The following is a 16,278-nucleotide window of genomic DNA, read 5'->3' as shown; positions in this document are numbered from 1 at the left end:
TAATAAAGATATCAGTATCTGAATCAGGGTTTAATCACTCTTAAAGTATCCTGATTTTCTTAAAAATAGGGATAAATTCATTTAATGTGCATTACAGAAGCAATTTTTCTTTCTAGCATATTTTTTCTCCATTCATTTCATGACAATACATATTTTTCAACTCAATATTGAATTACTCCAAAATTAAAAATAACTATTTATTGAAGAAGTGGTAATTACCAAATATGATAATTCTAGTCTTCTTACTTCTCTATAAAAAAGGCATGAGAGTCCCTGATCATACATATGATCAGCTATTTCCACATTGTACAGGTGTTAGATCTTCGATTATTAGTGATGAATTGCAAAGACATTTAACTTGGCAATATTAAAACTATTCTAAATTTCACGGTTTGAAATGAGAACAATGAGAATATTTTTTGTGGAATTTTTATAATCAATTAGAGACATTTAGGTATTTAGAACTGATGAGTTAAAAATTATTTGAGCCAATTTGCTTCCACTAAACATACATGCTGGAACTGAAGGCTAGAGAAGTTAAATTTACTTGCCCCAATGTAGAAAGTAGAAGAGACAGAATTCAACCCCAGTACCTTTGTCTCTATATACAGAGATATTAAAAATAGTGATTCTAATTTTAATTTGAAATTGTGTTCTTTGAAAGATAAAAAGATGTAGATCTACTTAATAATTTAAAAATTACAGCTATAATGCAATATAAAGGATTTAGACATTAAACCAAAAAAAAGTCTTCTTCTAAAAGACTGCAAACAAAATTAAACTCAGATCCTATGCATACACATGAGCATGATGATAGTTTTGTATGGTACCTTGTTTCCATTGCAATCCAGATGACTTGGTAAAATATAATTTATATTAGCATAAGTTATTTCAAGTATTACTAAAACTATTTCCATTATAAACTGAACATAAGCAAAAATCAGAAATAGAAATTATTTGTAATTGGTCCATCTTGTTATATAAATAGTCATGTCTATTTTATATGAATACTTTGACAGAGAAAACAAATCACTTCCAGTTGAGGAGTAAGTGTAGAAGACAGGGACTAAAAATTTGATTTCATTAGTAAAGGGATATCCTGGATAAGGAAATTTCCTCTACCAATGCAGACCAGTAACTTCTCTGAAATTTATAACCTTAATAATTGTCTGGGGCATTGAGAGATTAAGTGACTTTCCTAGGGTCACAGAGTATGTGCCAGTGACAGGAACTGAACCCAGGTCATTCTGGCTCTGATAGACTGCTAACTGTTGATTATTCTAAACTGTCTCAACTTGAAATAATATATATTGTCTAATTTCCTTAACTGAAATAAATTATGTAAGCATTAACATTTAATAGTTACCTAGTTCTTCAAAGGAGTAGGTAGATGGTACAATGAATACCAGCCTGGAGGCAAGAAGACCTAAATTCAAATTGGGTCTCAGACACTAGCTGTGTAACCTAGGCAAGTCGGTCTGTTATCCTTAGTTCCTCATTTGTAAAATGATCTGGAAAAGGAGATGGCAAACTACTCTAATTACTGTCAAGAAAACCCCAAATGGAGTCAAGAAGAGTTAGACAAAATACTCTTCAACAAAACAGCAATGATCCCTGTCTGTTGTGGAGGTAATAATAATACTATCAATAATAATAATAAACTTCTCACTCCTTTTACCTTAAATTAGAAGTATTTTCATCCTGATCATAAGATGAATTCTTTTCAAGATGTTTGTTGCTCATATACACTACTAGAGAAGTTAACCCTTCTTTTCAATTTCTGGTGATGAATTTACAAAGGCATTAACTGGTTCAACTAATTTGTAATAGATGACAGGACATTTGAAGAGGCAAGAAGTTTACTTAGATGACTATTTTAACAATCCTGGGGTGGAGAGGTGAGTTACCTTGATCTTGGTTGGCCTAATTATGGGTATAAGCTGTAACCCAGGTAAGATAACAAGTTATCATAGGATATCAGTTACCATACTTCATTTGATATGTATGACTGTGCTCAACTGTGGCCAAGATCCAGTGACCTTTTTGGATAGGAAAACATGAATAACATTATTTTATGACTATTGTCTTAAATTTAGTTTTTTTTTCTCCTCCACTTCTAAGCTCTATTATTCATCATCTCAGGCTCTGCTTCAAGGCAAGCTCATAAGCTATAGATATTTAAACACTTCAACATCATGGCTCCTAAATTCCTTTGATAAAAGTAGGTTGTGCAGAATGTACATTAAACAAATGAAAAGGCAATCTTGAATCCACTAATGTACCTCATTCCCTTTCTAATATAGCTATACCAACTGTAATTTGATCATTTAAATTGCAATCCAATGAACTTCAAAATTAAAGAGATGTTTTCAATTAATATTATACTTTAACTCTATTAAATGAATAATTTGATTTTAATGACCAAAGTTCTATATTTCTTTTAAAATAAATACTGACTTGAAAATATTCCTTGTTTTCCATTGATATAATATTAAAAATATTTATCTAGCACCTCTCCCTTCTTGAATCACAGGAAATTCTGAATATTTTTTCTTATGGTATTTTTCTCTCCTCTTGTTTCATATAGTATAATACCTAGAGCAGTTTAAGGAACGTTTTCTGTAAAAGCTTCAAAACAGGTTTTGCTTTTATGAACTAATGGTATATATGAACTCTGTTGGGTACACTGATATATAGCAAACAACAGAATTGTAACTGAGACATCTCTAAAAGGTTGCACTCGTCATTATTAGAATGACAAGGGGGTATTTCTTGTCATTTTTTTAATTTAAGAAAAAATAAAACTTGAAAGTAGCTGAATAGGTCAGGAACCTATACTTCTAAATTTGGGTAACTCTAATTTCTAGTTTAACCCTTAATATATATAAGAGATATAGATGAATTATTATCTTCTTTCTAATTCTGGGTGGAAGATTTAATTGGCAATAAGCACTAGGACCAAGAGAATGGCTTTGACATAGTGTAGAATGGGCCAGCCTCAGAACTGAGAACTGTGTTTAAGTTTTGACTTTGATATATAGAAGATCTTTCTAACTTTAGGCAAGTCACTTAAGGCCCTCAGAGTTCCAGGCAACTTTCTGAGAATGTACTTTACAGGTGATTTTCAGTTCTGAATCAATGAAAGGAATTTTGGTGTCATGGCTCTTGCATGAACCAATACTGAAAGAAATGAGTAGAATCAGGAGAACATGACATATATATGAATTAATTATGTGACGATCAGTTTTGATGAACTTAGTTCACTTTGTGTTTCAGTGACCAAGGACAAGTCTAAAAGAATCATGATGGAAAATGCTATCTACATCCAAAAAATTGTGGTTACTCAATGTAGACCAAATCCTACTGTTTTCACTTTTTAAAACTTATTTTTTTCTAATGCTCTACTTTTTCCCTTTAATCCTGATTCTTATTTCTCAATATTATTAATATGTAAAAATGTTAAACATAATTGTACATATATAACCCATATTAGATTACTTGCTATCATGGGGATGAGGGAGGTAGAAAAATATGGAACTCAAAAACTTATAAAAAAAATGAATACTGAAAACTATCTTAGCATGTAATTGAAAAAATAAAATATAATTTAAAAACATGTAATTTGGAAATATTTAACAAAATGAATGAAAATATAATCATAGAAAAATGAATAAAATATAATCATAGAAAAAAAGAAAGAATCAGGCCAAGATATGAATCTAGTTCTATTACCTCTAAATCCAAAACTACTTCCATTATAATAAGCTGCTTTAAGCGTTTTAATAATATGATCCATTAGTCCAGTTTCAATAAGTAAAAATATTTTTTGTAGAAAATCAAATCATTAGCCTTTAAACTTTAAACTTTAAATTCCTTAAAAACAAGAATTTTTTGGTGTTCAGTTGTTTTTTTCCTGTATAGACCCTTTTGGGATTTTCATAGCAGAGAAACTGGAATGGTTTGTCATTTCCTTCTTCATTTCATTTTACAGACTAAAGAAACTAAGGCACTATACCACCTAGCTGTCGCTTATTTTTTATTAAGATCTGCACATTAGAATATGGGACAACTGAAAGGGGAAAATTAGCTTAGCTCAAATACTGTAAAAATTCAGAAAAAATATATATTACAAAAAACTTTAGAATGGATATAAAAGGTTTTCAATTATCAATATGTGTTACTTTCTGAATTCCAATCTCTGATCACTGGTGACTTATAATACATCATTTAGATTAAAGTTAGAATCAGAGCAGTGAGGAGCACCAACTGACAGGAAAGATAATGTCAGAAATGATGGATATTGATTCTGACAGATTCAATCTCATGAATTTCAATAATCTGGAGTATTAAAGTTTTACAAGTCTTCCTCTCTAATATAATTTTGGGTTATACTTTTATCAATGTTAATTGTAAATTTAATGTTGACATGACTAAAAGTGGAATATTTACATTTATTCATAAACTGAGTCTTATTAGGTCAAAATTTCTTATATGCTTTAGAAGAAAATAAAAATATATGTGACTACCTACATTAATTTTGAAAGCAAAGCAGAAAAGTTAAATAAAACAGATTTTATTGTTATAAAAAATTGAACATCTTGTAGTACAGATAACTGAGTAGAAATAAATGTAGGAGAATGTTATGGTCAATGAAAGTCAGCCAGTATGCACAGAAACAGACACCTAGAAACCTTTAGCTTTGGCATTCTCTTTCCCTTCTGTCCAACCCTCTCTCTTTTTTAGAGTCAACCTCCAACCTCTCAATAAACAAGCACACTCTAAGTTTAAGCCTGGTATTTGCCTCCAAGGAAGAAGAAAACCATACCAAACATAACAAACTTTATGGGTTAAATCCTACTTTGCCTAGGCTGAGATTGAGTTAAGTACCTGTGTATGTCTTTGTCTTTGTGTGTGTATGTGTGTGTGTGTGTGTGTGTGTGTGTGTGTGTGTGTGTTTTGTTGTTGTTGTTTCTGTCTAGAAATCCTATATGAATCAAAAAGCCTCAACCCCCACAAGGGAGTATACTTTACTCTACCAGAAGTACTGATCTGCATGAAGCAACTCTCAGTATCATCCTCAGAGATTTCTGGGTACAAAAGCAATGCTATTAAGTGTATATTATAAATTAGAGACCTCCAAAGACTACTAATTTTAATTTTAATTTTTGTGTTTTCTTCAATAAAATTAATGTCAGCAAACTAATCTTGAATATATATTCCTTAGTGTCTAATCATGGAGAAATTTTGAAGTTAGTACGTAGACAGATTGATTAACTATTGAATTCAATTTTGATTAATTTACTTATGTAATCAGAAATGACCAGGTCTTTTTCCCTAGAGCTGAATATATGCTGTTATTTATACCTTTGTTATCTGAGAGATTCTGGACCCTTAATAAAGACAAAATATTTTTTTTTGAAACAATTTCTAGTCTCAATCTTCTCACTAATGACGGGATTTTTGTCAAAGATGATGGGTGACTTAGTTAAGAGGATCATTTTTTCTGTAACCCATAAGACAAGAGAAGAAACAATGGTTCATTCTCATTGAAGAGATGGCCTCTCAGGGTCACATTCAGGGCTTTCCTTTTCCTTGGACTTCCAGAAAAAGAAGGGAGAGAGAAGTCTTGTTTTCTTCTCCCACAGCAGTTTTGCTAAAATGCATGGTATGCTATTTTTGTTTTTATCATCATCATCATCATCATCATCAGGAAAAATCCTCACATACTCATACTACTTCATATCAAATATAAAGTGAAAGATACCTATAATAATCATCTAGAATCAATATTTAAAAAAACATTTCTTATATACCACAAGATTGCTACATCATTATAATTTTATCCAAATGTTTCTTGGTAATGTTCAAAACCATACATAGTAGCTTAGTTGGTAGATATTGTGATATGTTTGTGTATGAGTGTGTATATTTATGTGTTAGTGTGGGTGTATACAGCCACTCTCAACAAGAAATGAACAATTGAAATACTGTTTAGATAATTGATGAATAAAGAGACTCTTAAGATATAGGGAATTAGCCAAGGAGAAAATGGAATCTGTAAAACTAATCTTATCAAGTCAAAATGAAAGTATATTAAAAGAAAACTAATTAGTTTGTAAATGTTCTAAGGACACAAATAATTTTTTTTCAAGATTTCATTTTCTTTGTTTATTGATCAAGTCTAAGTTGTCATGCATTTTCATTCTGAAGTTAATTAACTCAATAAATAACTAAATTAAACTATTTATTGCACATACCACATGAAAATGATTTTCATTGGCAATGTATTAAAGTTATCTGGATAAGATACAATCTTTTCTATTGTCCAGTTCCTCAGTTCTTCACACATAAAATTTCTTTAAGCAAGGGGAATAGAAAAGGAGTTGGGTAGATAAAATTATTTTTTAAGCGAAAAGTGACTGATGGAACAATAGATAATACACTTACTTTTTTCTGGTAAACAAGCCAATCAACCAAAGAAATAAAGAAACAAAAATATTTAGGAGGAATTCAAAGTTAATAAATGGAAAAAAGATCACAACTATATAATCGAATGTCTAATTATAACTTAAAAGTTTTAGATCTTATTTTCTATACAGATATCCATTGATATTTGACATGAGAAAAATCAATCATCATTAATTCAAAAGTATTTTTCATCTACTGACATTTAGACCAACTCTAAATATACTTTCATGAATTACTTAATATACAATTATAAGAAATTTATTTTAATTTTTAAAAATCAAAGACCAAAACATAAATCACCAGTAAAATCTGAAATGAAATATTTAAAGCACCAAATAATTTTTCAAATTTTCAGTTAAACAAATTATTAATCAGAAGAAACCCTTCTTCACCATTAGTGGGGAAAAAAAATTTTACTAGAAGATTCCCACAGGAATAAAAATATAGTTTAAAGTGGGAAAAAAGTCATTCAAAATATAATCCAATCAAAAAAAGCATCTGTGGTTAATTAAAACAAAGTTTTATTTGGCAATCACTAGTTATTACAAAAATAAATTTAATTTCTTAAAACACTATTCTATCAAAATAAAAAACAAATTATTTTAATAGTTCCCTAAGGGACATATTAAATATAAAATGGAAATCACTTTAGAGAAGAACTGATATCTTTGTACATAAGCTGGTTTGACTGAATAAAAATGTATACTTCTCAAAGCTAATTACAATGCAATATTTGAAAGAAGCCAAACTACTGCAGTTCACTGCATTTGTGGAATGGCTTTACATGTCTGTCTGTCTTTCTGTCTCTCTCTGTCTCTGCCTATTTGTCTGTCTGTCTGTCTCTCTCTCTCTCTGTTTCTCTAGCTTTTTTTTGTATTTAATTTATCTAATTAAATGTGTAAAGGTAGCTAAGTGGTACAATGGATAGAGTGATAGTTCTGGCATAAGGAAGACTCAGTTTTCTGAGTTCCAATCTGACACTTACTACTTGTGGAACCCTGGACAAGTAAATTAAATCTATTTGTTTCAGTTTTCTCATCTGTAAAATGAACTAGAGAAAGAAATGGTAAACTATTTCTGGTAACTTTGTTGAAGAAACCCCCCCAAAAGGTTGCCAATAGAATGATCGAATTATTGAACAACGTTTAGTCCAACTATCCTTCAAAAAGTCAATGTGAATTGAATTTTCATATTTCTTAAATTTCACTACCAGACAGATGACTTTTGCATATTATTTATTTCATTATTGCTATTGACTTCACCATTTTAAATTGATGATCTTTTAAGTCTACATCTGAAAAGCATAATTAAATGTTTCCTACACTCAACTGAAGGGAAAAGTTTAATCATTGCTAAAGTCAAATAAAGTCATTGACTATATGACTTGGGTTTATGTTTATAGATAACCCTAAACCTTGGAATGAAATTAAATATATGTGTCCAATTGCTATTCTGATTAGCTAATAGTTCATAGATAGCAAAAGCAAGTGATCCTGACACTAGAGTGACCAAAATTAGACACGAATGAATGTTTGCTGCCATGTTCATTGAATATTAAATATTTAACAATGTTGATAGGAATTTAAAAGTCAACTGCCAGTGAACTTGTATTTAGAAGAATCAAATTCTTTTTTCTTAATATAATTCTGTTTATACTCAGTACAAATGTGTATATATGGATTTATACATACATATATACACATATGCATATATATTACTTTATTTATATGTGCATATATATAGATAGATAGATCCTGACACATTTTTTAACTAGTATTAACTATGTTAATTTTTCAGAGATGTTAATAATGGATAAGGTTAAGCTTAATTATATTATTTAACAAGAAGTCATATAATCTCTCATCAAAATCTAACTGAACTTCTTAGTATTCTTCAAAAAGGTTACTACAAAATGGTTATATTATCTCTATTAGGTAAATCTTAGATGAAATTTTGAAGGTGAGAAAAACCCCCACAAACATAACCAGCTTTCATCTAGTTTCCTAAAGCTCATAGCAAATTTTTTTCATAACTATGTGTTGTATTCTAGTTATTTCTCTTAAATGCTCAATTAATAATTTCAGGTTCCTAGACTGTGGGAAACAAATCACTAATTTTGAATAAACTATCAAAAAACACTTGAAAATTTGAAAGTCCTGAAAGAGATATTACATAACCAGTCTTTTAATTCACATGCCTAATATTTATGATTTTTTTAATATTTGGATATAAAATAGAAGTTCCTTAGGAGTCACTTGGTAATAAAAAAGAAATCAAAGTTTTATATTACAATATTTTTAAAAAAACAAAGACAAATTACAGAAGGAGGAAAGAAATGGTATTTGACATTTGAGACTTCCCCAGAGGTACAAAGTATATCATGATCAGTGCCAGGCAACCATTAAGTTGTAATACCTTCCATGGATAGAGTATATGAGCAAAATCGGAAAGGCAAGCTAATTAATTATAGCAAAGTATAACAAATTTCTTGAAGAACCAAGCATAATATTATCTACTTATGTTCACATTAATCAGTAAGCACATTCTAACATATGAAAGTTCAAAACTATAGTATCCAAAAATTCTAAAAGTTTTGAAAATATATAATTGAAGTTAACATTTCAAGAGCAAATGTAAACAGGATATTTATAACATGTACATCAAAGGGAAAAAAAAATAGCCACATGGAAGGAAAATGAAAAAAAGTACCTATTAAATCCAATGGCAGATTCAGATGTAAAGAAGTCAATGAAACATAAAAATAAAATATAATTTACACCAACCTTCAGGATCAAGCAGTTTCTCTATACCCAGGTAATTTTTGGCTATATTAAATGCATGGTCTAGGCGTTGGACAGCTGACTGCTGGCGAACCACATTATCCCAATCAAAGAGATCAGGTCTGAAAAAGTAGGAAAAAAATTATTGGGAATATTCCTTGAAATTTATTTGAATTATGTATTAATTGCTAACTCTTTGTCATTGCTTTTGAGGTATATTAAAGTTAAGTACAATGACTCATTTGAAGTAGATCATAATTTGCATTCAAAAATTCTTTTGAAAAGGGTCAGTGCTGTCATTCAATAAATTAATGTATTTTTAAGCACCTGCCATATAGGATGATCTTTTATTAACCAGTGTCCTATTGGAGCTGCTGTCTACCACATAATTCAAGATACCACTGATTTTTGAATTTCTGAATGCAAAAACAAAGTAAATGACATACTTAAAAATTGTGTGACCTGGACAAGTCATCTGATGCTGGGGATCATAATACCACCTACCATAGAAAGCTGTGTGGATCAAATGAGATAATTTGTAAAAGATTTTGCAATCTTTTTTGGAGGGGGGTTTCAAAGCAATGGGGTTAAGTGACTTGTCCAAGGTAATTATTAATTAAATGAGACATGATTTGAGCGCAGGTCCTCCTGACTCCAGGGCCAATGTTCTATCTACTATGCCATCTAACTGTCCCAATGAGCAGAGGGGGAACCAAGATAACAGAGTAAAGGCAAGGATTCACTTGATATCTCCCCAACCACTCCAAATACCTTTAAATAATGACACTAACCAAATTCTAGAGTGACAGAACCCACATTAAAAACTGAGTGAAACAATCTTCAAACTCAATACAACTTGGAAGATAAGCAGGAAGGATATGGTGCACCATAGTAAAGTAAGAGAGAAGAGCAGCAGGAGACACATAGGAATGATCCAGCTCAGTCATCAGAGAACAGAAAACTGAGTGCCTGGGTCCATGGCAGTGGCGGCATTTTCCAGACCTCCCAGTCCAAGGATCACCAAGGACAATTTGGAAGATCAACAGGAAAATTCTGCTGCACCAGGATGATAGTGGAGAGACCTTAGCAGTTAATACCCAACCCCAACAGAGCAGGAAGTAGGCTAAGGGAGCCTCTAAATCAACAGGGGCTGTTTCTTCTGGAGTTCTCAGCCCACAGACAGTAAGGAGGTCAGAAGGAGATTACAGGAGTCTCTTTTCTATCACCAAAGTACAACTTTGTTGCTTTGCCTATACTCAGATCTGGGTTGGAGACTGGGGTCCCAGACTCAGGAAAAGGAGCAGAAGTACAATAGAAATAACTATTGTAGCAGAATAAGGAATCTCCTCAAGATTCCAGGGCAGAAATGAGAGCTTGGGGTCACTTACAGATCAGAGGACAGGCCAGGAGAGCAGCCTCTCATAAGACCTTGGAAGAGTTGAAAACTGGTAGGTCCTTAGAAGTATCTCTGGAAAAAACTGCAAAAACCCCCCAAAACTTGGGGCCATGTGCCCTCCACCCTGGAAGTATAGTCCCACCTTAACAGAATTAAAATCAAGCCATAAGGTTGGGAAATGAGTCAAGTAACAGAAGGGGGAAAAAATCCTACTATAGATAGGTACTACATTCATATGAAAGATCAAAATACACACTCAGAAGAAGATAACACAGTCAAAGTTTCTAAATCTAAAAGCTCACTGAAAAAATAATCCCTTAAAATACAGAATGTAACACAGGGAAGTTGATGACTTTCTTAGAAGTCAAGAAACAATAAAACATCTAAAATAATGAAAAACTAGAAGAAAATTTGAAACATCTCAGAAAAACAATTGACTGGAAAACAGATCCAGAAGAGAAAATTTAAAAATTATTGGACTACTTGAAAGCCATGGCCAAAAAAAAAGAGCCTAAACATTATTTCCCATAAATTATCAAGAAAAACTGCCCTTATATTCTAGAAGCAGAAGGTAAAATAGAAATCAGAAGAATCCACCAATCATCTCCTGAAAGAGATCCCAAAATGAAAATTGCCAGGAATATTGTGGTCAAATTCCAGCATTCTCAAGACAAGAAGAAAATATTTCAAGCCACCTGAAAACAGCAATTCAAATTTTGTGGAGCCACAGTCAGGATAACCCAAGATTTAGCAGCTTATTCATTGAGAGATCATAGGGTTTAGAATATAATATTCTGGAAGGCCAAAGAGCTTGGATTACAACCAAGAATCAATTACCCAGGAAAACGGAACATATTCTTTCAGGGGGAAAAGATGGTCATTCCATGAAAAAGGAGATGTTTGAACTTTCTTAATGAAATGACCATTGCTGATCTTCAAATACAAGATTCCAGTGAAACATAAAAAAGCAATCAGGAAAGGTAAATCATAAAGGACTTAAAGATGTTGAGTTGATATAATCCTGCATGAGAAAATGATACTGACAAACTCATTTATTAGGGCAGTTCAAATATGTATGTATGAAGCAGGCACAGATGGGAGTTGAATTTGAAGGGATGATATATTAAAAAGATGGAGTTAATGGATGAGAGAGTAATGTACTGGTGGAAAGGGGAAAAGGAAGGTAGAATGGGGTTATTTTATATAAAAGAGGCAAGAGGGATAGTGAGTGAGACTTTCTTTCATTGAAATTGAGCCAGAGAGAGAATGACATATACACTCATTAGGCTATAAAAACCTATCTTACCCTAGATAAAAGTAGGAAAGGAAAGGAATGGGAGAAAAGGAACAGGGGAAAAGAAGGGGGGATTTAGGTGATAGAAAAGAGGGAAGATTGTAGAAGGGGATAGTCAAATTCAAAACACTTTTGACGAGGAACAGGATAAAAGGAGAGAATAAATGGGGATGAGGGAATGGGATGGAGGGAAATACAGTTAGCAATAGCAATTATAGGAAAAATACTACAAGTCTCTCTTCTAAAGACTTCATTCTTCAATCCTAGAGAACTGAGTCAAATTTATAAAATAATAAGAATAATTTCCTAATTTATAAATGATCAAAAGATATGAACACTTTCCAGATGAAGTTATCAATGACATCTATTTAAATCATTTTAAGATGTCCTAGCTCACTATTGATAGGAGAAATGTGGGTTAGAACAATTCTGAGGCATTACCTTTCAACTATTGGGTTGGCCAACAGAATAAAAAGAGAAAATGACAAATGTTGGAGAGGATGTAGGAAAAATAAGACATTAACGCACTGTTGGAGAAGTTGTAAAAGGATTTAACAATTCTGTACAACAATTTGGAGCTTTGCCCAAAGGACTATAAAACTCATGTCTACCCTTTAACCTAGTAATGCCATCCAAAAGAGTTGAAAAACAGGAAGGAAAAGGACCTATATGTAAAAGCATATTTATAACAGCTCTTTTCAGGTTGGAAGGAACTGGAAATTGAGGGGACATCCATCAATTGGGGAATGGCTGAACAAATTGTAATATGTGATTAAGATGAAATGCTCTTCTGTTATATGAAATGATGAATAGGATGCTCTCAGTATAAAACTTGCATGAGTAGATATAATGAAAAATGTACTATATACAAGGCAACAGCAATGTTGTAGGATGATCTGCTATAAATGAGGATTTTCTTGAACTTAGGTCTTCCTGATTCTAGGCACAAAGTACTCTATCCACTGCACCACCTATCTGCCTCAAAAAATACTTCTTACAATAACTAGAATTTATTTAATACATTAATATTTTTGGTAATTTATTTTATTTTATTTCCCCAGTTACATACCAAAACAAGTTTTTACATTCACCTTTAAAACCTTGAGTTATGAATTCTTTCCCTTCCTCCCACTCCAAATGCCCTCATTAAGAAACCAAGTTATTTCATATACGTTAAAAATGTATAAGCATGAAAAACATTACCACAAATAGTTAAGTTGCAAAAGTAAACATAAGACCCCTTCCCCCAAAAGAAACCTCAAAAATATAAGTTAAAAATGTATGCTCCAATCTGTATTCAGATGCTATCAACTCTGCCGTTGAGATGAATAGTATTCTTTATCATAAGTGCTTCAGAGCTATCTTGGGTCACAGAATTGCCAAGAAAAGGTAAGTCATTTACAGCAGATCATCCTACAATATTGCTGCTACTTTGTATATAGTACATTTTCCAATGCATCTACTCATGCAAGTTTTATATCATAGCTGTATGATCCTGGTGCAACTCACTTCTCTGGTCCTGTTTTCTCAATTGTAAATTGGTCTCATAATCATACCTCCCTCACAGGATAGTTGTGATGATCACAGGAGGTAATAATCATAAAATGTTTAGCCCAAAGGATGGCAAATAGATGCTTGATAAAGGCTTTCTCCCTTCCTCTGCTTTTCATCAAATATTGAGTAAAGAAGAGATAGATTCATCATCTCTCCAGCATCTGAAGATAACATTTATTATGTGGATAGCACTGTCAGAGATGCTATGGTTGTCAAACTTATTCCATGGCTCCCACTGTCAAGAGGCTTATAAACTGGTTTGAGAGTTGACAATATACACTTACACATACATAAAGAAGGTTCTTAGAGACGGTTAGCTGGGTCTGGGTTAGATGTGTTGCTTAAACTAGCAACAGTGGAATGTGGAAAGGAATACAGAAATAGAATTTTTTTATTCCATGTGGAAGGAAAAATGGACAGAATTAGCATTTATATATATATATATACATATATATATATATATATATATATATATATACATAAATACAACTCTAAGATGTTTAATCTAGAAAGAACTAGGAAGGAAATAAGCATTTATTAAAAGTCTATCGTCTATCACTGTACTAAGTAATTTACAAATATTCTCTCCTTTGATTTTCAACCTTGTAAATAAGATGCTATTATTCCCACATATATATATATGTATATACATATATATATATATATATGTATATACATATATATATATGTATATACATATATACCTTAACCACAGGTAACCACAGAGAAAGGGTAAGTGACTTGGCCAGAATCACACAGCTCTTAAGTTTGTGAAACCAAATTTGAACACACACTGTCCTAACTCAAGGTTTAGTGCTGCATTCTCTGGGCCATCTAGGATCCACCAGGAAAATTCTACTATGATAGATTTAAATAGAAAGAACAAAAAGAGGGCAGATAAGTATCTAGTCACATTGGGTTAATCAAGACTTGACAGGAAGGGAATGAATCACATGGCAATGACCTTGAGGACTTGAAGAATTCTCTACTAATTTGTTAAAAAAAAAGTTCTTTTTTTCTCACCTACAATGTACAAGTTTGCCCCCACACACAATTCCAATTACTCTTAGTCAAAGAAGATGAAATTTACACATAGATGAAGAATTTTAGTGTACCAATCCCCTGAAAGTGGACTATCCTCTTAAAAAGAACTTAGGACTCTTAGAAGAGGATAGTCTGTCTTTCTGTCACACTGCTCTCTTTTCCTGCTCTGCTGAGGACTCTCTGTTTTTGATTTCATTGATGCTTTAATCATCTCATCTATCCCAAGCTCATCCCCAAGACAGAAGTGTTTATTTTGATCCTTGTCTTCCGTGCTAAGCAATGTGTTGGATTGGAAACTGTATTGGACTAACAAACAGTGGATTTGGGTTTGAATTCATGTTCTAATGCTTTGTAGTTATATGATAATCATTTTCTGTATCTGTCTTCTTATTTATAAAAATCACATGACCTAGCCTATAGCATTATTATTAGGAAGTTTCTTAGTGAACTAATGAAATGTGAATTTGATTTTGAAATAAAATTTGAATTATTATTATTAATAATAACTATCCAGGAGCCTGTTTGTTAAATTGCTTTTGGTTCTTGATCTTGAATATTCATTTATTCAAACTATCTGACATAGATAATTTTCTACCAAAGGTTCTTAACTTATCTATCAAACATTTAATGATTACCTCCTATTGGTGACTTATGATAAAATAATAAAACACTCATAACAGATATACTGACAACATTTCTCCAACATTGTCTGTCTATTTCCTACAAGAGGAAATCATTTTCAAATATATCAGAGAACACCAATCATCTTGTAAACTCAGGGGAAAAATGATGTAGTTAAGGATTTTCTTTTTTAAGTGCAAAGGAAGCCCTTGGATACTCACATAACAACAGTTGTACTTTTATTATTAATTCAGTGAAGAAAATACTTTTTGCCTTATTTTCTTATATGCAAAATAGGGATAATAAAGTTTACTCAAATGAATTAAAATAAAGGGAGAGAGGAAAGAAGAAGCAAAGATGGCAAGTCATTGTGATAAAAAAATGAAGAGAAATATAGAAAAGTGAGATAGATATATTTCTCAAGAAACTCGCATTCTAATCAGGGAAGTCAATAAGTCTAGGAGGATTCATCTGTAAAGTTGAAGGAAAGGCCCAATAGTGCTTAGAATACAGTGATAGGCAATGTCAGGGATTTGGGAGATATAATGGTTGGGCAAATAGTAAGATCTGAGCTTTATTAGGATCATATTGGTAACTTCTTCCTAATTGAATTGGTAGAATGGCCTTTTTTCACTTCTTCTCTTATAACCAAGGGGGAAGGATCCCCAAGGATTCTTTGGGGAGAGGGAATGAGACCAAGGCTCAAAATGGAGATGCTGCTTTGGGTTCCTTCTCTCAGGGATGGGAATGGGAAGAATCAGTGTTTACACAGGAGGGAAAAAAGCCTATCGAGACACTGGGAGGATTGATATTAAAAAATGTCTTAATGAGATTTGGGTAAGGTTTCATTGAAAAGGATATGTTTTTAAATTTTATATTTCTCTGTAAATGCAAAATAACATTATCTATCTAGTGGTCTTACTAGAGTACCTAAATAGGCAATATGATGATATATTTGGATTCTCTAAAGCTATAAAAGAACAACATAATCTCTGGTCAATTCTATCATTTAAATTGGCTTTGATTAAGGGCCCCATCAATGCATTGAGTTTCTGTTGTTCAATGGCCATGTAAGTTAAAAATATAGAAAGATTTGTTAATATCAAAAGTTAGCACTATTG

The 16,278-nt window shown here is 32.0% G+C and overlaps 1 protein-coding gene across 1 annotated transcript in view; it reads right to left on the bottom strand.

Moving 5' to 3' along the window:
• Positions 1-16,278, bottom strand: part of DMD (dystrophin) — a 2,282,785-nt gene that overhangs the window by 1,830,939 nt on the left and 435,568 nt on the right. The window contains exon 8 of the mRNA XM_074220296.1: positions 9,252-9,370. Within this exon, the coding sequence (XP_074076397.1) occupies positions 9,252-9,370 (119 nt within the window). The remainder of the gene's footprint in view (positions 1-9,251; positions 9,371-16,278) is intronic.

This window comes from Macrotis lagotis, chromosome 1, assembly GCF_037893015.1.
Source record: "Macrotis lagotis isolate mMagLag1 chromosome 1, bilby.v1.9.chrom.fasta, whole genome shotgun sequence".
NCBI classification, from domain to species: Eukaryota; Metazoa; Chordata; class Mammalia; order Peramelemorphia; family Peramelidae; genus Macrotis; species Macrotis lagotis.
This window is presented reverse-complemented; position numbering and strand designations above follow the sequence as displayed.